The sequence below is a fragment of the Sebastes fasciatus genome, chromosome 23 (genome assembly GCF_043250625.1).
Source record: "Sebastes fasciatus isolate fSebFas1 chromosome 23, fSebFas1.pri, whole genome shotgun sequence".
Classification (NCBI taxonomy): Eukaryota; Metazoa; Chordata; class Actinopteri; order Perciformes; family Sebastidae; genus Sebastes; species Sebastes fasciatus.
In genome coordinates, this window is record NC_133817.1 from 21,236,681 (window position 1) to 21,259,982 (window position 23,302).

The 23,302-nt window shown below is 36.8% G+C and overlaps 1 protein-coding gene across 5 annotated transcripts in view; it reads left to right on the plus strand.

Moving 5' to 3' along the window:
• The window catches only part of ptpro (protein tyrosine phosphatase receptor type O), a 54,734-nt gene extending 31,825 nt beyond the window's left edge, over window positions 1–22,909 (plus strand). For 2 of the 5 annotated variants that reach the window (XM_074625959.1, XM_074625961.1), the window contains exons 13-27: window positions 455–588; window positions 1,952–2,090; window positions 2,254–2,374; window positions 5,204–5,272; window positions 7,545–7,628; window positions 11,408–11,443; window positions 13,070–13,151; window positions 13,241–13,331; window positions 13,586–13,662; window positions 14,954–15,088; window positions 15,994–16,116; window positions 16,233–16,387; window positions 16,889–17,024; window positions 17,390–17,514; window positions 18,147–22,909. In XM_074625959.1, the coding sequence (XP_074482060.1) occupies window positions 455–588; window positions 1,952–2,090; window positions 2,254–2,374; window positions 5,204–5,272; window positions 7,545–7,628; window positions 11,408–11,443; window positions 13,070–13,151; window positions 13,241–13,331; window positions 13,586–13,662; window positions 14,954–15,088; window positions 15,994–16,116; window positions 16,233–16,387; window positions 16,889–17,024; window positions 17,390–17,494 (1,487 nt within the window). In that variant the 3' untranslated portion in view covers window positions 17,495–17,514; window positions 18,147–22,909. The remainder of the gene's footprint in view (window positions 1–454; window positions 589–1,951; window positions 2,091–2,253; window positions 2,375–5,203; window positions 5,273–7,544; window positions 7,629–11,407; window positions 11,444–13,069; window positions 13,152–13,240; window positions 13,332–13,585; window positions 13,663–14,953; window positions 15,089–15,993; window positions 16,117–16,232; window positions 16,388–16,888; window positions 17,025–17,389; window positions 17,515–18,146) is intronic. The other 3 variants (XM_074625960.1, XM_074625962.1, XM_074625963.1) reach the window with 3 other exon arrangements.
• The last annotated feature ends 393 nt before the right edge of the window (window positions 22,910–23,302 follow it).

Consider the following 23,302-nt stretch of genomic DNA (forward strand, 5'->3'; position numbering starts at 1 on the left):
CGTACTCTATAGCTTTAGTTTACTGAGATAATAAATCAAGTGAGAAGTTGGCTCATTGTCTCAGAGACTTCTATACAACCAGAGGAGTCGCCCCCTGCTGGCTTCACTTCTCAGACCTTCGTTAACCTCTGGTTTTAACTCGTCACCGTGTGGTTCAGCTGCACCAACACACGTTGAAGTGAATGAGAAAGTGACCTCAGGTCTGTCTTCAGCTCTCAGCTACAAGCCAACTTCTATTTTTTACCCTGAATGTGAATATGAAACTTCATTTTCTCTCACTTCCTCTTCTTGGGGTGTGTTTCTGTGTTGCTGTGTTTCAGTGTTTCAGTGTTTCTGAGACTCGTCTCTGCTCTGAGCTGCAGCTTTTACCTTCACACCAGCTCAGACTGATTTTATATATTATATCATATTATCTTATATTATATTATATATTTCCGTTTGCTGTTGGTTGCAGAGCCGGCTGCTCCTAGGTCTCTGTACGCCGTGAACGCCACCCACTCAGCTGTGACTCTGCTTTGGGCCGAGGAGGGAGTGGTCGACTACTACCAGGTCCTCTGTAAGGCCAACAAACCCAGCAAGGAGCTCAAGGTAAAAACTACCCATCAGTCTCAACTACTCCTGTTGTTCCTGAGAGTTTAGTAGCTACGAAAAACCTGCTTCTAAAATGAAATAATAACAAAGAAAAATCAAATGTGTTTATCAGAAAGTGACAGTTGGAGGTTAATAAAAGTTAAACTGACAATACGAAGAATTTTTATTTATTTATTTTGTTGCGTTCTGAGGAAACACTGTAAAAATTCAACTGAGAAGTTTAGAAACATCATAAAAATAAAATGTAAGCAACAGCCTGGAGTCAACGGTGGTTCTCAACCTGTGGTGCCGGCCCCTCTGGTGGACGCAGAGTTGTAGCCGGGGGTTAAATGTGTAAAATAAACAAAACAAATCAAATATGAGACTAACATTTAGACAGAGGACGTACTGTTTTAATTTTTTTTATGTCTCTTGTTAGTCGGCTGGTTTGCAGAGACTCCACTTTCAGGAAATTTGCAGAATTTCTGTTTAATTCTAAATTTATTTTGTTGAGACGTGAAACAAAACTCTCTTAGAATCTGTGAAATAAAAAAAATCCGAAAAAACTGTGACTGAGAGGTGATGTATTTTTTACATTTATGACACAATTTCAAGACTTCTGTTAATTGTTATGGTTTATTGACTTATATAACCTTTTAGCTGAGGTTGTACAGGGCTGGTACGATACGCCTATCTCCTCAATACTATCATGATACTTGCGATTCGATATTCTGATTTATTGTGATTTTTGTTAACTTTTTTAACACTAGACCATGGGAAAAAGTTGAATCATACACTTCTAGGGACTTTTACTTTGGAAAATCTCTAAATTAATCCAGATAGCAAAGCCTGTCCTAGGTAGCAGGGCCGGTTCGAGCTAGAAGGGCCGCTTCTAGCTAGCAGGGCCGGTTCCAGCTAGCAGGGCCGGTTCCAGCTAGTAGAGCCGGTTCCAGCTAGCAGGGCCGCTTCTAGCTAGCAAGGCCGGTTCCAGCCAGCAGGGCCAGTTCTAGCTTTTTTATGTCTATTGTTAGTTTGCTGGTTTGCAGAGACTCCAGTTTCAGGAAATCTGCAGAATTTCTATTTAATTCTCACTTTATTTTCTTGAGACGTGAAACAAAATTCTTAGAAACTGTGACAGTAAAAAAATCAGAAAAAACAGTGTGACTGAGAGGTGAAGTATTTTTTAAATTTATGACACAATTTCAAGACTTTTGTTAATTATTGTCGTTTATTGATTTATGTAACCTTTTAGCTGAGGTTGTACAGATTTATGAAGCATTTGAAGATACTCCAGGAAGTGACATCACAATAAGCAGAAACACCAACGTAGGCACTGGAGGACCATTTCTGTTGTATTTAAAACTTTATTCGTCTCTTTCAGACCCGCGAGCCTCAGACGGCGAGCTCTCACGTGGTGACGGTGTCCGGTCTGCTGCCGTCGTCTACCTACAACTGCACCGTCATCAGCTTCAGCTACAGCACGCCCAGCAAGCCCGCCCACATCACCATCAGCACCGCCGGTAGGTGGCGCCGCCCGCTACACTGACGATTAACCTGAAATGTACAGAAATGTTATTATCTGCATTATTATGTTTATTTTAGATTTCAGAAAAATCTTCTGCAAATCAGTCTTTGATATAAGTGTATTAATGTTTGTGTTTGTGTTTGTGTTTGTGCGTGAAGCTAAAGAGATGAACCCGAGCGTCGCGGCGATCTCGGCTCTGGCCATCCTCAGCATCCTCCTCATCAGCCTGCTGGTTCTGTTTCTGCTGGTTCTCCGTAAGAAGCACCTGCAGATGACCAGGTACAAAACACCTTCATTACAACCATTCAGATAAAAACCAGAGTCAAAATACAACCAGTAACGTCTGTAACAAATTGTTTTAACATATTTCTTGAAATCGCGAAACATTTGAAACGTCCTCTAACACGACCATGAAAATTTCACGTGTATCTTCAACAGTTTAGTAGTTTCAACAGAACTATTTCAGCTAAAATTAGAACATTTTATTAGCAGAGCTCTGAGGTTACTTGGAGCAGAAGTGGTTTTGTTTTGCAACCAACGCCCTCCCAACTCCTCCGCTTTTTATGATAAAAATGGAGGTGATGAAAATGCATGTGAATTGAAAAATAGAGTGGTAAATTGTCAAGTGATCTGATTAATTTAAAGCGGATTTGACTAAAACAGTCATGATATGATAAAAAAAGAGCCATGTGTCATCATTTTCTCCGTCTTACATTCATCATTCAGTGGCTTCAGGGGTGGAAGTAACAAAAAAGTAATTGAAGAAAAGGGAAGTGATGAAATTGTATAATGTAATGTAAAAAAAATTATAAATATATACGTATATATATATATATATATATATATACTGTAAATGAATGTATATACAGTACACATATATACATACATATATATATAAACTTTTATGTCAAAAACATGAGATAGTAAGTAAACTATAAAGTTCACTTATGGTATAATAAGTCCTGATTGTTTCAAAGTCTTGATTATGAGACACTAAATCAACTTTTATTATTCCTAACTTACTCAGAATGTGGTTTACAGGAACTCAGAATGTGGTGTATGGGAACTCAGAATGTGGTTTACAGGGACTCAGAATGTGGTATATGGGGACTCAGAATGTGGTATATGGGAACTCAGAATTTGGTGTATGGGAACTCAAAATGTGATGTATGGGGACTCAGAATGTGATGTATGGGAACTCAGATGTGATGTATGGGGACTCAGAATGTGATGTATGGGGACTCAGAATGTGATGTATGGGGACTCAGAATGTGGTTTACAGGAACTCAGAATGTGGTTTACAGGGACTCAGAATGTGGTGTATGGGAACTTAGAATGTGGTTTACAGGGACTCAGAATGTGGTGTATGGGGACTCAGAATGTGGTATATGGGAACTCAGAATGTGGTGTAAGGGAACTCAAAATTTGATGTATGGGGACTCAGAATGTGATGTATGGGAACTCAAAATGTGATGTATGGGAACTCAGAATGTGATGTATGGGGACTCAGAATGTGATGTATGGGGACTCAGAATGTGATGTATGGGGACTTAGAATGTGATGTATGGGGACTCAGAATGTGGTGTATGGGAACTCAGAATGTGGTTTACAGGGACTCAGAATGTGGTATATGGGGACTCAGATGTGATGTATGGGGACTCAGAATGTGATGTATGGGGACTCAGAATGTGGTGTATGGGAACTCAAAATGTGATGTATGGGGACTCAGAATGTGATGTATGGGAACTCAGATGTGATGTATGGGGACTCAGAATGTGATGTATGGGGACTCAGAATGTGATGTATGGGGACTCAGAATGTGGTTTACAGGAACTCGGAATGTGGTTTACAGGGACTCAGAATGTGGTGTATGGGAACTTAGAATGTGGTTTACAGGGACTCAGAATGTGGTGTATGGGGACTCAGAATGTGGTATATGGGAAATCAGAATGTGGTGTAAGGGAACTCAAAATTTGATGTATGGGGACTCAGAATGTGATGTATGGGAACTCAAAATGTGATGTATGGGGACTCAGAAAGTGATGTATGGGAACTCAAAATGTGATGTATGGGAACTCAGAATGTGTTGTATGGGAACTCAGAATGTGATGTATGGGGACTCAGAATGTGATGTATGGGGACTCAGAATGTGATGTTTGGGGACTTAGAATGTGATGTATGGGAACTCAGAATGTGGTGTATGGGAACTCAAAATGTGATGTATGGGGACTCAGAAAGTGATGTATGGGAACTCAAAATGTGATGTATGGGAACTCAGAATGTGTTGTATGGGAACTCAGAATGTGATGTATGGGGACTCAGAATGTGATGTATGGGGACTCAGAATGTGATGTATGGGGACTCAGAATGTGATGTATGGGAACTCAGAATGTGGTATATGGGAACTCAGAATGTGACGTATGGGGACTCAGATGTGATGTATGGGGACTCAGAATGTGATGTATGGTGACTCAGAATGTGATGTATGGGGACTTAGAATGTGATGTATGGGAACTCAGAATGTGGTGTATGGGAACTCAAAATGTGATGTATGGGGACTCAGAAAGTGATGTATGGGAACTCAAAATGTGATGTATGGGAACTCAGAATGTGTTGTATGGGAACTCAGAATGTGATGTATGGGGACTCAGAATGTGATGTATGGGGACTCAGAATGTGATGTATGGGGACTCAGAATGTGATGTATGGGAACTCAGAATGTGGTATATGGGAACTCAGAATGTGACGTATGGGGACTCAGATGTGATGTATGGGGACTCAGAATGTGATGTATGGTGACTCAGAATGTGGTGTATGGGGACTCATAATGTGGTGTATGGGGACTCATAATGTGGTTTATGGGGACTCTCCTTTCCCGTCTATCTCAGCCTTTAACTATCAAAGAGTTAATCAATGTTTTAGTCAAACTGAGTTATTTTTAACACAAGTCGATCTCTTTTCATCACATTATATCAAAATTAGTTTTCAGTTATTTACATTACAGCTCACTTCCTCTTTTTACTGATCAGTCATCAAATAATTGTGACTTCCTCAAACTTTTCTGAGCTGTTCTCACCGCTGTCTCCACTTGTGTGTTTTCTATTTCAGAGAGTGCGGCGCAGAGACTTTCGTCAATTTCGCCTCATTTGAACGTGACGGGAAACTTCCTTATAACTGGTAGGATCCTCCTCCGTTTGTTTCTTCATTTTCAAATCACAATAAAATGTTTAGATGATGACATCTTTAGGTCAGAAGTTGAACTGATGAGGAGCACTTCACAGTCCTGACACCTGAGTGGTGTTACCTTTAGATCTGGTTCGCCTCAGTATTCACACGTCCTCAGTTTGGATGTCAAAGCCTGTCGCCGCTGCAAAAACCCTCAAAGACCCAATCAGAGGCAGATTAGCGGCCCGGCGGAGGATTGAGGAGGCAGATTAGAGATTTGAACATGTAGCTACAGATTTTAGATGGTCTGTGGCGCTTTAAGCAGCGCGAGGCGGCGATGATGATGATGATGATGAGCTCAGCCCCCTGCTCGCTTTGTTTGGACCAACTGAAATGGGGTGTTTGTTGATGAAAGCTCAGGATTTTCCTTAATCTCAGATTAAAGGGACACAATGTTGTTTTTGGAGTAAAGTTGTGTTAAATTCTACAAAACAAGAAATGACAAAAGAGTCTTTAAAATGAGTGTTTTTAAAGGAAGAGGCTAATTTATGGTGGCTGATGGATGAGACTCAGTCCTACACGTTGTGATTAATATAACGGCTGAAAGACGGTCAGTTAAGGCAGAACCTTGGCTTCCATCTGCTGTTGTATTTGACCTTCCATCATTAAATGCACATGTCCATCAGAGTGTCTTCTTAATGTGATGCTGTAGTTGTGTTTATGCTTTGACTGCATGTCAGCAGACTTCGCTGTTTGATATGTTGCAGCGGTGTGGATGTGAAGAGGAAAGGGGACGTCCCCACTGATGCAGATAAATGTACTAGGGCTGGTACGATACGCCTATCTCCTGATTCAATACTATCATGATACTTGCGATTCGATATTCTGATTTATTGTGATTGTTGTTAACTTTTTTAACACTACACCATGGGAAAAAGTTGAATCATATACTTCTAGGGACTTTTACTTTGTAAAATCTCAAAATTAATCCATATAGCAAGGCCAGTTTAGCTAGCAGGGCCGGTTTTAGCTAGCAGGGCTGGTTCTAGCTAGCAGGGCCGGTTCCAGCTAGCAGGGCCGGTTCCAGCTAGCAGGGCCGGTTCCAGCTACCAGGACCAGTTCTAGCTAGCAGGGTCAGTTTTAGCTAGCAGGGCTGGTTCCAGCTAGCAGGGCCGGTTCCAGCTACCAGGACCAGTTCTAGGTAGCAAGGCTGGTTCTAGCTAGCAGGGCAGGTTCCAGCTAGCAGAGCCGGTTCCAGCTACCAGGGCCGGTTCCAGCTACCAGGGCCGGTTTATAGCTAGCAGGGCCGGTTCTAGCTAGCAGGGCCGGTTCTAGCTAGCAGGGGCGAATCAAGCTAGAATCCAATCTAAATGCAAAATCTTGTTTTTTTTACCAAATGCTATTGTTTACAAACAGAAAATATTTTGATATAACTTAGCTGCATTGTTAAAATCAAAATTAAAACAAATGATAAAATAAATTATAAAATAAAAAACAATAAAATTATTTTTTTAAATAAAAAATAAGTTTTGGATAAATTATAAATTTATGAACAAAAATAAACCACTTTTGATGTTTGATTTAACGTCAAAGGTCACGTTGAATGATAAACTAATGATAATGTAGAAAAACAAAAATTTTAAATTCGGGACGGTCCATATTCATTTCAGGACGGTTCTGGGAGGATGGTGTAAACAGTTATTTTAGAGCCCTGTTGGATTCTACAGACACATTTCAGTCTGTACCAAAACAGGCTAGAGGTTCGATAAGTCCGTCGTTTTAACATTTCCACTCAAAACCAGTCCAGAGATGAACTCTGAGATGTATCTGCATCAGTGGGGTCATGACCCGAGCAACACAAAGTCATCATCAGGTTCATTAAGGTGGCCGTCACGTGACGTCACCACCGAGTGACAAAATGTGGACTGTTTATACACGATGAGGGTCCTGGCAGAGTGTTACATTGTGGGCCGGGCCGGGAGGACGCAGTGATGTCACAGACTCAGGCTGGAGGTTGTTAAATGAGACAGACAGAGCGGCCATTGACGTCCTGCAGCAAACAGACTCCTGTTGTCCTCCAGAGAGACAACGGGACACTTTCTGAACGGCTGCATGATGCATTAACTCTGTGTTCAGCACTAATGTGAAGCTCTCGACGCTCTCTGTGCCTCTTTACTAATGGAGCACCATGTTCTGTCCCCAACCTATCGCCCCCTGGTGTCTCTTTTCCTTTGTTTTTACTCGTGTGTGTTTTTATTTTATTTTTTATTTGAACCCCCTTCAGGCGAAGAAGCCTCTTTGCCTTCCTTACCCTACTGCCATCCTGCCTTTGGACTGACTATCTTTTGGCTTTTTATATTAATCCTTGGTAAGTAAGCACTTGCTGGCCAAGAACACTTCACGTCAGGGGCATGTCGTAGCAGAGCCACAGCCCACGGTATTGATCAGAGACACTGTTTTACTCTCCATTTGAACCTAAGTGACCTCAGTGTGGAGCAACCAGATCATCTCTGCATCCAGAACTCAAGAATAAGTCTGGTGATATTCTGTGTTTTACCTGTTGTCAACAAATCCCATGAAAAAAACAAAAACCAACACTATGTTTACCGATGCGGTGTACCTCAAGGCTCGATTCTGGGTCCTGTTCTTTTCTTTATTTAAATGCTTCCCCTTAATTAGTAAATAAAAATAAAGATTTCATATTTATGCAGATGATACACAGTTTTCAACGCTAGTGATACTTGTCGTCTCGTTGCCCACAAATACTGATTTTTAGGAAAATGGTGTCTGATATCTTGTAATTTTCTCTCTTATAAAAGAGACGATTGTGTTTGACCCAAATCATTTTACTATTTTAAACAAATCGCATGAAAAGACCACAACCAACACTGTTTACCAATGTGGTGTACCTCAAGGCTCGATTCTGGGTCCTGTTCTTTTCTCTATTTACATGCTTCCCACAGGACGATTCCCATATAAAAGTTTAGGGAAATGGCTGTTAGTTGCTCTGTCCAAGAGGTGGGGAAGTTGTTTCATGTTTTGCAAGATAGAGGACTGCTTTGGACTTGGTTTGGCAACCAGGACGGTTGGTTAACTACTTGGTTAAGGTCAAGTAATGTTTGTCATCATAGTTAAAAGAAACACATGATGACTGTTGGGAGGAAACCGAATGTTAACCGCAGTCTTCCATGCTAGAGTCCATGGTTTTGTTGAGCCATCCATTTACCCCGACCTTCTACTTCCGGGTATTTGCTGCTGACAGTCTTGACGTGTTTGACTGTGATATACTGCTGCATTACATCTGGCTTATGATGCCTTTTGTTATTGTTCTCCATCTTTCGTTATGGTCAATTTGTCACCTGTCATTGAATTAACTCGGCTCCTCTAAACATTAAATCTGGTGTTCCACATGGAACAAGTTTTGGCACCTTGCTGTTCTTAATTAAATACATAAACTGGTATCTATTATTTTATTTGCAGATGACACTAGAATAATCTTTTCTCACAGAAACCTTAATAACATCACTGCCATTTGATTTTACTCGTTATTAAGGAAAGTTGTTTCATTTTATTTGGGCCTAAATCAATGGTGCTTATTAATATGATCTCATTAAAATAGTAAAAAACACAAGGAGAATTGGCAAAATGAAATACATGCTAAATATCTGTCTAAATTATGTTCATATTACTTAATAATTTACCATTTTAGAAACATATTTATATTTAGCGTATAGCTCAGAAAATGCAAAAGTTGTATCAGTTACAGAAGAGGTTTCTTCTTTTATCTTGCGTTTGTTAAAGTATTCATTAAATGTGGCGCTCCACAAGAATCTAGTTTATAAACCTTTAATAATAATATATATCAGTGTTGTCTGCAAATAGATTATTCTAAGTAAATTTACGAGCATTATATAGTTCATTTATGTCAATAAATAACAATGGCCCTAAAGTGGAGCCTTGTGGAACACCAGATTTAGAGAAGAGCCGAGTTAATGTGACATTACTCCAAATGATTTAATAAAATCAATGTTCAGAAACTCAAACTAATTTCATTTAGTCTTAAATAAAAAACTAAAGTATTTAAGTTCATATACTTTTGTTGGGAGTTACTCACCATACATCAACTACCAAGAAATTAACTCCGCTTCTCTTAACATGAAATCTGGTGTTCCACAAGGATCAATTTTAGGGCCCCTTGTTGTTCTTAATTTACATAAATTATCCTCCTTGTGTTTATAACATTTTCTCTGAGTATTTTGTTGTTTTTAATTTTGCTTTAATTGAGTTTTTGGACAATAGAGCTCCATGGCACAGATGAATAAGATATATCTGGCTTTGTACACATAATACTTGTCAGTTTGTTGGTTTGAATCTGCACATGGGATTTGTTGACAAGAATAAAATCGAGAATATCACCAGACTTCTACTTTAACACTTGAAAACTGCATTTTGAAATAAACAAACAAAGCTTTAAAGTCCAGTTTGATTGACGGGGAAACAGGAAGTCAGCAGATGATTTTTCTGACATGTTGAACTTTGTCTTGCAATGCTGTGTCTGTGGTTGAACTCTCAAAGTCACACTAACATGGTGGATGTAGCATGATGCTAACTGTCGGTGCTAACTACAGCTTTGCTCCATGTTTGGTGTCTGCATGCCGTCTGTCTTCCTCTTCCTGTTTTCACTTACTTTCAGTATTGTATAGCTGCTTTTAGTGTAGCTTTTATCTCCCGTATGTTCTGTTAGACGTAGACGTTATCGTGCATGTTGCTGGTTAAAGATACACTCGCTGACGACAGAAACCCTCCAAATCTAGAAATATTCTATCAGCTCTGAGCTGAGAGGACATTTTGGGATTCGGAGAGCTTTAACACGATCAGAGAGTGAATCTTTAAAAGACCAGAATGCAAATACAGAAGCATGAAGTGTAAAAAATAAATGACTGTAAATGTAAAAAACGTTTGCATGTTGTTGAGGTGGAGGTTTCTGCATTAAACAAATCACTGAGCATGACGTTATTACTCTGATTAGTAGCTCTGTTTCCGAGGGTTCGACTGATGATGGTTTCATACTGGCCTTTTATGGAAGTTTTCAGCTGCCAATAATCAAATGAAATCATATTTGCACAAAACTACAATTTTAAATTAATTTACAATTTTATGTTTGAAAATGCACAATTATTACTATAATTTACGATGAACTCCTAAGCATAATGTTTACATAAAATCAGTGGTGCAACTTAAACCTGAAAATTAAATAGAAAAACTGGACATTTGAATGAGGATAGAATCTAAATATCCTGTCTCGATTATTAATAATAAATACTAATTACATATTTGTGAAATATTCAACTATAATGAAAAATTGATCATAAAAAATGCCTTTTACGTCTTCTCTTTCATTGGAAACGAGCTAGAATTGGGACATAAATCAAATTCACATGCAAAATCCAGTTTACAATTTAGATTTAAAATTTTGATGATTTATAATTAAATAGAATGTATGTTTTTTATTTTGTAATACATAAACGGAAACTGACATTTTAATTTGATTAAGTGATTTCATTTTAATATTGGCAGACCTTGACTTCCATACATTTCATTATCATTCAAATAAACCCTGAAAAATAATAATATTCTACCCTTTAATGCCCCATGAGTGTACAAATACACTGAATAAAGGGCTTTTACACACAAATATTCACATTTTTTTCTTTCGGAAAACACACTGAGTATTTGGGGAATTCTGAATTTAACCGTCATATTTAAACATTTTGAATAACAGAACAGATGGCAATCAGCAAATTCAATCTAAATATATTAATTTTTAACAAGAATTATTTAACCAAAGATTTTTTAACATCTATTTATTAACATATATCTTTGTACATTTGTAAATGTGTAAATTTAAGTTAACTAGTTCTATCTTTTTGCTGCTATTACTGTTTTTATTTATTATTATTAAATGTCATTATACTCAGGTATAATGACAATAAAGATCATTACAATATATGACCATCAATAAAGGCTTTAAACCCACATCAGTCCAACCCTGCTGGATGCGTATTATACAGTATTATTTCATATAATTTAATATGACTGATGGTTGTCAGCTCATCATGAGGAACTTTACATGTTTGTATTTTATAGGAGCAAGACAGCTTTAAAGAAACGGAAGCTAACAAGGTAACAAGACTAAATGGCTCCATGTGGCTTTCTGTCAGTCTGTGGGCTTCTTCATCCTGTGCTTTATTTATTTATTTATTTATTTATTTATTTATTTATTTATGTATGTATTTATGTTGTGTATTTGTGTGTTTGCTGCCATCGCACTAAAAACAGCCTTCAGCCAGAAACCGAGAACATCAGAGAACGGTTTAATCCTGCAGATTAAAGAGAAACTGAACCAACAGAATATTTAACATTCAGAGAGAGACAGAGAGAGACACAGAAACAGAGAGAGACAGACAGAGAGACAGACAGAGAAAGAGAGGGGGAATATGGACAGACGAATAGATTAATACACAATAAAACTGAAACCACGTTGGTTTTCATCAGAAGGTTAAAGTGTCTTTATATGAAGTCTCTAGAAATCCTTCAGTGTGTTCGTACATTTCTTACTTTTTTCCTGTTATTAATTCAACAGCAGCAGCACACAGATGTGTCGGGCTCTGGAGAGTTCTCTTCATATGTCATTTGTGTCATATGTATGTATATATATATATATATATATATAAGGGATGTCAATCGATTAAAATATTTAATTGCATTTAATTACAAAATTGTCCATAGTTAATCGCGATTAATCACACATTTTTTTATCTATTCAAAATGTACCTTTGTAAATGTAAATTTATCAAATATTTAATACACATATTTTTCTGACATTTTTCAAAAAAAATGTATTCTATTCTAAATTGCTATTGATTTTCAGACATTTTTGGGATATTATTCACATTGTTTTGGACATTTTTCAAATAGATTTCACATAATAATTTCACGCTAATAATTTGTAGGCATTTTTTTAAAGACATTTTCTACAATTCTTTTCACATATTTTACTAATAATTTTTGCACATTTTTTTATAAATATTTTTCACATTTCTTGGAAATTCTTTAGATATTTTTCACATTTTTTGGACATTTTTAATTTTTTTTTCACATATTTTACTAATAACTTTCGGGCATTTTTTAAATGTTTTTTGTACATTTAAAAAAAAAAAAAATGTTTCAATATTTTATTTTCGCTTTTTTCTTCTTCACTCTACCTTTAAAACTACAACCTAAAAATCCCAAGTGACGTTAAAATGAATTAGCATTAACACGTTATTATCGCGTTAACCTTGACAGTCATAAAAAACATGTCTGATTTTTATATTTTTTAAATTTATGACACAAGAACCATTTCTACTGCAGAGGGTTAATAAAAGGGGATCTGAAGTCGGTCTTTCAGATGTTTCAGGGGAAAAGCTTTAAAACTGACCTACAACCTAAAAATCACAAGTTTCGTTAAAAGTGTTACTGAAATTAGTGGCGTTAAAACAAATTTGCGTTATTAACGCGTTAACTTTGACAGCCCTAATGTATTTATTTTCATATATATGTGTATCTATAATCATTTTCAGTCAAATTCATGTAAATGTGACTGTAATATTTTGATCCTCTGTGTGTGTTTAAGTGGACATTTGTTAGATATTTGTGTGGTTAAAAACAAAACATCATCCTGTTGATGGTATAAGTGTGATTTTTTTGTATTTTCTGCCACATTGATGTATTATTATTATTATTATTATTATTATTGTATTATTTCAGTCCTGTGCAGCTGGACGACTTCGACGCATACTTCAAAGACATGAGCAAAGACTCGGCCTACAAGTTCTCTCTGCAGTTTGAGGTACAAGTACACAGAGTTTACTTCTACTGAGTTCTGCTGCAGTAAAGTTTCTCTTGGTGAAGATGTTTCACACGTCGATGTGTCTTTAGGAGCTGAAGAGCGTCGGTCTGGATCTTTCCCATGATGCAGCAGACCTGCCCGTCAACAGGCCCAAGAACAGATACACCAACATCCTCCCCTGTGAGTCGCCGACCGCAAAGCATCATGGGGGATGAGGACGAACTCATAAAGTGTCTCAAACTAAGAACTGAAGAACTACGTTCATATTAAAATAAATATTAATGTCGGACTAAAAGAGTCTAAAGTCGATGAATATTCACAACAACAGAAAATGTCACGTTGCTGCATCACGTCAATATATTGTAAATATAATAAAACGTGATGTTTCCTGTTGAACTGATGAACCGACGTCTCTTTAAATCTTTTCCCTCCAGACGACTTCAGTCGGGTGAAGTTGATCTCGATGCACAACGATGAAGGTTCCGACTACATCAACGCCAACTACATACCCGTGAGTCACTTTATTACTTCTCCTGCGTATAAAAATAACAGTTAAAGAGACAAATCAAGTGCAGCTCCGTCAGTGTTTATTATTTCCTACAGAAAGTTTTTATTTTTATTTGATGTTTATTAAGTTAATCTCAAGATTGAAATCTCTTCTTTGATGGTAGAAACGGAAGAAATATGTTCCACAAACACAACAAAGAAAGAAGGAAAATTAAACTTAACTAAAACATAAAATGGTCCTAAAAATCACAGAAAAAATCACCGTAATACCAGAAGTATTTTGTTTTCCAGATCCAGCTGTCTAGTGACATTGAAATCATATTTTAGTATTAATTTAGTAAAAACAGGATTATTGGTTCCTACTTTGAATTAATGTGATTTATTTAATCATTTATTAAGAAATGAATAAATGAATTGATAAATAAAAAAAGTAGCAAAAATAATATTAAAAATAAATAGTCATTGATTAATTGATAAAATGTGACAAATTGATTGATAGATGTTTTAATTTTTATTTATTTACCTTTGTATTATTTCCCTTATTTATTTACTCTACTGTTTAATTTCTTACTTTTATTTATTCATGTATTAATTTTTATGAATTTTTGCATAAATTAATTATTTTTTGCATTTATTTTGATTTGAATAAAATAAATAAATAAATACAAATTCATAAAAATAAATAAAATAAATATCAATTTATATCACATTTGATCAATTAATTAATGGCTACATTTATTTTTAATATTTGTTTTAACATTATTTTTTTTATATTTTTGCTACTTTTAATGGCATATTTATATATTTATGAAGTCATTAATTTATTAATTATTTTCTTTTATTTTGGCAGGTTCTGTCCTCCATAACATTTGTCATGTACAGTATATATTATTGGAAGATTACACAGTACACATCAATTATTTATACTAAATTGTATAATTATAGTTTCATCTATAGTAACAATTTATATTTAATAAACTGATCAAATGTTTTAAGTATAAATCAGAATTTGTAAAGTAACTAAAGCTGTCAGATAAATATAATGGAGTAAAAAGTACTATATGTACCTCTGAGATGTAGTGGAGTAGAAGCAGGAAATGGAAATACTCAGAAGTAGCTCTAAATTGTACTTCCTTCCTTTCAGTTTCCTCAGTGTTGAATAAGAGAAGAAATACTTAGTTCCAGTAAATAGTCTTTATTTTCTCATCAGCTGTCTCTGAATTGATTTCTTGTGTTTTATTGCTGGATGTTATTTGTGTACTTTATGTGACAGTACGTGTTTCTGTGATCTTCAGGGATATAAAAACACTAAAGAGTACATCGCCACTCAGGGGCCGCTGCCTGAAACTCGTAATGATTTCTGGAAGATGGTTCTGCAGGAGAAATGTCCGATCATCGTCATGCTGACTCAGTGCAACGAGCGACGCAGGGTGAGTTTCATTTCTGCAAAAACTACTGTACTCAAGTACACAGCTGAGGTACTTTGAGGTAGTCTTTTCTGTTCGTGCTACTTTCTGCTTCTACTTCACTACATTTATCTGACAGCTTTAGTTACTTTACAGATCAAGATTTCTGCACATAAAACATACATTAATGATTGACAGTTTCAAATGAATGTGAAACTATTTTGATGGTTGAAGTCATTTTTCTTTCATTTAAATGTGAAGATTTGCTGCTTTTCTGTTTAATTATTGTAATTATTCACAATAACACTTTTCACTTCAGATATTTTACTAATAATCTTCAGACATATTTTCTTTTATATTTTTCACATATTTTCTCAAGATTTTTCACAATTTCTTCCCATATTTTCCACATAATTTTCAGACATTTTTCACATGTTTGGACATTTTTCACAACTTTTTTCACATATTTTACTAATAATTTTAAGACATTTTATGGATATTTATTCACATATTTTACCAATAATTTTCAGAATTTTTTTTTATATTCTGCCATTTTTCACATATTTTACTAACAATTTTCAAGCATTTTGGGATATTTTTCACATATTGTTTGACATTTTACAATTTTTTCCCACATATTTTACTAAAGACTTTCTGGCATATTTTTCACATATTTAATGTATTAGTAATAATGTAAATAATGTTGTGAAGGTGTCACTTTTGCTTTTACATTAATGCCTGAGTAATAATAATCTAATGATAGAATATATAATTTTACAACAGTTGAATACTTTAACTAGATTACATGCAGGACTTTTTGATCACTCGTCAGACAGACTATTTTATCAGCTGATAATATGTCAGATGTTGTGTTTTATATGATATATTATATAATGATGATTTATTGACTATATTTCATGTGTTTCCAGGTGAAGTGTGATCACTACTGGCCATTCACAGATGAACCGGTGATGTACGGAGAGATCAGTTTGGAGATGCTGTCTGAAACCGAGTCTCCAGAGTGGACCATCAGGAAGTTCAGACTGGGATATGTGAGTTTCTCAACCTCAGGGTCGGGGCCCAGCGTGGGGTCAGGGCCCAGCGTGGGGCCAAAGCTGCAGGTTCATACATGTCTCCGATCTGAGGGTCTCGTTGTGTCCCCCTGCAGGCTGATGAGAGTCAGGACGTCCTCCACCTGAACTACACCTCGTGGCCAGATCACGGCGTCCCCACGGTCAACGCCATCGAAAGCATCCTGCAGTTCGTCCACATCGTCCGTCAGCAGGCCAACAGGACCAAAGACCCCGTCATCGTCCACTGCAGGTCAGGATTCTGTAGCGGGTCCTACGGAGCTCCAAAAGTCCCCAACAGAAGCAATATTATCTTGATATTCTAAAGTCAGAGTTCATGTTTAAAAGATCATCTTTTGGGACGTTGTGAGCTCCGTCACTGAAAAACAGAACATCAAAAAAACTAAACCTTTAAGGATTGATGACATCAGTTATTTTGCATGTGTGACATATCCATAAAAGATCAAAAGTTTTAGGTTAAACAAGTCAAACTAAGTTTATCTGACTCAAAGTATCTTTATTATTCCAGTTTCTATCAGATTGTGAAAAACTCTAAAGATAAGATCATGTTAGTTGGACTAAAACTAATTTGTTGGTTGTGAGTCAGCAGTTTTTCACCACATAGTTTCTCCTCTCAACATCCTGACAGTCACATAAACATGCTATTAGACGGGTGATGTAATATCCATTATGTCATCGTGACTCCTGTGGTTATGATCATAACAGCAGAGGTTTTAATGTGTCTGTGGTTCAGTGCTGGAGTCGGCCGGACGGGGACCTTCATCGCTCTGGATCGTCTGATGCAGCACATCAGAGAACACGAGTTTGCAGATATCCTGGGGATGGTGTCCGAGATGCGTTCCCACCGTCTGTGTATGGTCCAGACTGAGGTGAGGTCACTTCCTGTCTGTTAACAGAAGAGAAAGAACACGCTAGTTTAGTTTATTACTGTTTCTAACAAACATTCAGGGCGTTTTCAAACCTGTAGTTTGTGAAGAGACGAGTTGTAAAGTAAACGAAAAAAGAAAATCCCCAAATATAAAGAATGGAGTCCAGGTGTTGCTCAGTCGCATCCCATAATGCAAAGCACACCTGGCTGCGGAAACTCGTTGTTCAGATCTGCCCAAATAAATCAAAGCAAGAGGGGAAAACTAACCAGAGTCTGATTGAACCGGACTGAACAACGCAGACCTGAAAGGGTGTCTCTGATTGGTGGAGCGTTGACCTCACAGGTCGGAGTGTGTTTTGTGTGCAGGAGCAGTACGTGTTCATCCATCAGTGCGTCCTGTTGATGTGGCAGAAGAAGAAGCAGCAGTCCATCACCTCTGATGTCATCTACGAAAATGCCAGCAAGACATAATGATGGAGGCTCCAAAAGACGTGAGTCACACCCTCATTTTTTAGGACCTTTTTTGAAATGCTATTCTATGATTTTTTTTTTTTTTTAGTTTTTTCAACATACTATACTATGACTTTTTTTTACACGTATACTATAAGTCATAGTATAGCATGTTGAAAAAAAGTCAATATAATATGGCGAAAAAAAATGTCATAGTATAGTATGTCGGAAAAAGTAAAAAACATAAGTCATGGTATAGTATGGCGGAAAAAAAAGAAAAAAAAATCATATGGTATGTCAAAAAAAAAGTCAGTATAGTATGTCGAAAAATAAATAAATAAAAGTCATAGTATGCCAAAAAAATAAAGAAAAAGTCAGCATAGTATGTCGAAAAAAAAAATGTCATAGTATAGTTTGTTAAAAAAATTAAAAAATGTCATAGTATAGCAAAAACTCTACAAACATACCTTTAATTCCAGAATATTGTGAGGTGGCGGGATACCTCCTGGGTTCTGATTGGCTGAAATTATGCTGATGATCTCTATGAAACTTGCAGAGCAACAAATAAACACAGATATTAAACTAAATACAGATGTTTCTTTTTAAACCAGTTTGAATAAAAACAGCTTTACAGATGCTGATGTGACTAAAATGACGTGTCCTTGTGTTGCAGGCTGCGAACACACCCAACCTCCTGTGCTTCAGGCATCCATTCTCTGCAGAAGAAGATCCGCTTCATCATCAGTATCAAAAAACAACACAGCAGAACATCTCGACAAAACAAAAAAAGAATCCAGTTTTTGGTTTGAATTGGTGTTAAAGCATGGGATGGAGTTTTGCCTTAAGGAGCCTTCACTGACTGACCAACATGTTGAACCACAACCCTGCCCTCTGAACTGGACTGACTCACGTCAACGTAGGGTGGGAGGAGTCGGAGGTTAACCAGCTCCGTCCCGTGATTGGATGTCTACACTGTGTCCGTCCTCGTTGAGACGACGCGAGGCGACGAGTCGGTGTAACTGAGTCAGCAGTTTTTCATTTGATTTCTTTTTTAATCTCAGGAGTAGCTGAAAAACCAGCAAGCACACTGGCCTCTTCCTCCGCTTCCAACCTAATTTATCATTCGCTAGTTTTAGTCTTTTGCATCGTTGATAGTGTTCACCTTCTCGCAGCGTGCAGCTTTCCTGGCTTTTTGCAACGTAGGAGTCGAAGGCAGTAGATTTGAACGTTACTCACTGCCAAACACACCGAACACGGACTAGAACATGTTGATTATTAAAAACACCAACTGCTCTAACATGCTAACTAACTGCCAGGACTGCTGCACAGATAGTATTCACTGGAAGAACCCAGCAAGCATTCGACGGAGAGGGACGTTCTGGAAAATGAGCACAAAAATTCGTCACGTTGAAGCTGATTTTTAATTGATTGGTTAGCTGCAGGTTTTTTTTAATTAAACACTAAAAACATGCTTGAGGAAGCTTTACGAACGTAATGTTTCGGTCTTGGTCGAAGACGTTAACACCGTCAAACTTCGATAAAAAATATATTCGTCACCTAAAAAATTAGAACATTTTTGTCTGAACGAGCTGAACGTTCCAGAGTTCAGCTTCGGAAAGTCTTACTTTGGTACCAATTTCACGAAATGCTGCTCGACCGCGTCCGAACTTTTTATTCCGTCCGTGGAATGAACCATTAAACGTCTGAATGTTTGCTGGGTCTGCACAAGAACTAAAGGGCACAAAACCAGTTGAAGGGAACGAACGCCTTTCTGTGGAAACTCCAGCGCCTCATGCTGCCGTCCCGTCGCTGTCGGGCGTGTCGGAGGCCAGTTTAGAGACTGTGGTTGTAGAGCTGTAGTTCGTATTTGCACTGAGGCCTCGGAGCTGCCTGGAATGCTGACAGAAGAAGGGAAGACGTCCTGCTGCTGCTTTGACCCTCCGAGGTTCAGGATCGCATCGGCTGGAAACAAGCGGATCATATCTGACAGTAACTGAAGATTATTCAGACAGTCGAACTGCCAAAACCACTAACAAATTATATCAACACCTGATATCAAGTTTCCCTTTCTGTTGCTGAATTTGGGAAATGACAGAAACATATCTGCTCAGCAAACCGTCATATCTGCAGGCCGGCCCCAGGCACGATTTGAGTATCTTTCATCCATCAAATTACCAACATTTAAAAACTGTTAACTATAATTCATGACAATAAATCTGAAACTTTTGCCCCAAGACGTAACCTAGTATACACTGTGGTTCTAGGAAGTATAAATTTAAAACACTCATAAAATGTTAACTTCAACAGATATCTGCTTTTGTTATAACGCCCCAACATTTAGGAGAGAGAGAGCAACCCACATACTAAACTTTGGTTTTATATTATTTGGATTCTTGTATTAATCCTCAAATGTTGTGTGCTCCAACAAAATATGTGGTACAGAGCCCTCAAAAGGCTCACGATATAAACCCCAAATTTCATCAAATTTAATACAATTTTTGTGTTAATCACTAAATTTGTTAAAGCACCCGAAAATACAGAGATATTGTAATGTGCCCCCTAAATTTGTTTTGATACAAAATTTTGTACATTGGCCACAAATATCAATACATAATGTTTGACGTAAACACATTTATGATATTTCTTTTATAATGGGAAATTTTGGTATTGCATCCTGAAGATTCCTGTATTAAACGCTAAATCATGTATGCTACCATAAAAATGGTTACAATCCCCAAATTTGGCCCCAAAAAGTTATAAGCCCCAAATTTCGTATTGAACTTCTACATTTCATTTGTTTTAATCCCAAAATTAGATATCATTTATTTATTTTTTTACAATAAAACGATTTGGTATCGTACTCTTACCATTTGTTTTAATCAATAAAATTTGGTGTAATGTACCAAAATATTAGGTTGTGCTACCAAACACCCTGAAGATTCTTGTATTAAAGGCTAAATCATGTATACTCCCATAAAAAAGGTTATAATCCTCAAAATTGGTATTGCACACCTACATTTTCTTGTTTCAATCCCAAAATTAGATATCACTAATTTTGTTTACAATAGAACAATTTGGTATTGTTCTCTTACAATTTGTTTTAAACAATAAAATTTGGTGTAATATACCAAAGTATTTGGTAGTGCTGCCAAAATGTGTTATTATCCATAAACGTGGTTCAGCACAGTCAAAGGTTATGTTGTAAATGCCAGATTTGGTATTCCGTAAAAATTTTAAAAGTAACCCCAATATTTGGAGTACTTCTATTTGGGTTGGTTTGGGGATAATACAACCAAAATGCACGAGAGATATTTTGGAATTTGTAAATCTTTTGGGCGTTTTAACAAATCAGTGAGTGTTAACATTAAAGACTTTATAAAATGAACAATGAAACTTTGCATTTGGGGCCGACTGAGTATCTGTCTTAAACACATGAATACTGTACAGAAAATAGTTATCAAGCCATTTTCTGAAGCATCAGTGTGTCCGTTATCAGATCAACTGATTTACTCATTTTCCATCTTTCTACTGAACATTTGACTTGAAGGGCAAAAGAAAACTCCACATTTCTCACTTCCTCGTTGACTGTAGAGAATGTCTACTGAGCAGATGAGTGGTCGACCTTCATTCAACCCAAAGTTTTACACTCCATTCAGGATGTACAGGGTGTCGCCAAAATAAGAGCAGAGTTGAACAGCTTTTCTTTTTGGTCCTCACATAGAGGTCACATTAAAGGTCAAATACGAGATTACGCCTGATTTTTAACTGTTTATACATACATTTAAATTTACTGCCAACAATCGGTATTATTCCAGTTTACAGTGCTGTCAATGGGAGGGAATTGTTTAAAAATGTGCCAGTAAAATACCCAATTCCATATCACACCAACATTTATCCCAACTTTCTAAATAACAAGCAATGAGAGTTGTTTGAAGAAATGTTTTTTTGTGCATCATTTTGTTCATACTCAGTAAAGTAAGTATAAATACATATTAATAGTTCCCTACAAAACAAATTGTTGAGTTTAAATATTTTTAATAACCTAGGTTTAGTTTTATTAAAAGGACTTCATTAAGTTTAGTTAAAATTAACAAAACGTCTCAAATACATCAGTGTTTAATCTCGTTTTAACAAACAGCTTCACAAGTATTTTGCCTGAATAAAACAATATAAAAAATAAGCAACATTAAATTAGTTACTAAACTAAACTTTCATCACAACGGTAATTACAACCAAATAATTCAATTTGTAAAAAATGTTTTGAAGAAATCACGAATACCAAAATAATGTTTAATGCCCCCCAAATTGTTAATGATCACAAATGTTTGTACAACTCCCTAAAGTTATTAAACATTTTAGATAATGATAAAGCACCTTAAATACTAACAGTTTTATTAAAAGGACTTCATTAAGTTTAGTTAAAATTAACAAAACTTCTCAAATACATCCGTGTTTAATCTTGTCTTAACAAACAGCTTCACACGTATTTTGTCTGAATAAAACGGTATAAAAAGTAAGCAACATAACATACATAAGAAACTTCAAAAGCGATGTTATAAATCCAAATTTTGGTTAATATCAAAATATGATACAACGCCTACAAATTAGTAAATAATGTTTAGCACCCGGCAAATGTTTTATGATTGCAAATTTTTGTACAACTCCATAGTTATTAAAATGTCTAAAATATTGATAAATATTGATATAGCACCTCAAATACGAGCATCTGACCAAAAGAAAAGCTGCCATTTGTGTTATTTTGACCACACCTTGTATCCAATTTGTAAAAAAAAATGGAATAAATCAATGAATGTGTGTAAAAAGGCCGTTGGACACTTCAGTGTTGACTTGTAAAATGATTCGTCATTGTGGCCTTGTGGTTCAAACACCTGAAGTCTTGACCTTTGGTTCGGTCGCCACTCGGTCTGCGAGAGGTTACATTTCACTATTAGATATCAGATGTACTGTACATACTACTACTGCTTAACTATTATGTTTCTACTCGTCATTACAAAGTAATTCTCGTGGAAATGTTGCTTTAGAGGTTTGTTTTTTAAAAGTTGTATATGTGAATCATTACCTGAGCCAGAAGTTCTCTCATCACGACGACGGTTCGGCTGCCGGACGTCCGGAGACTCGGCTGTTTGGAGAACTCGTCTGCGGACGGAGAAAACGCACTTTGGTACGACTGTCAAAAAAAAAGATTTACAAGATAATAACTGACAGAAAAACCTGCAGACAATGTCCGAAAGCTCAGCACTGTACACTCTTCTACAATTCTTTCTCTTGCTTAGTGTGTGTCCAGTCAAACTTGTACGTCATTGGTGCCATTCTTGTGCATTGTGTCACTTAAAATTTGAGGGATGATCTCGAGCTGAGATCGTCGTCACAGAGTTTTAATGTGTGTGTGTTGGAACAAATAAAATGTTGCAGTTACATTTGTCTTGTTTCACTTTCTACGTACAAAAAATGTCCATTAAAACAGGGGTTCTCACACGGTTTGTGGTCAGGAACCTCTTACATCGTAACACCAAGCACAAGGCTCACTATCATTTGTACTCTTGGATGCCAATGGAACTATTTGTTTTGTAATGAACAGTAGTAAGACTGACAGTCCTAATGATTCCAGATATTTAAACTTACCAGTCTAAAGCTGAGCGAGTCGCCCATGTGAGCAGAAGTTGAAGTCCCCCAGTAGAACCATAGAGTCCCCAGTTGGCGCCCTTTCCAGGACGCCACCCAGAGGCTCCATGAAGGTCGGGTACTCTGAGCTGCTGTTTGGTGCATAAGAACAAACAGTCAGAGACTTCCTCTGAGAGACTCACAGCC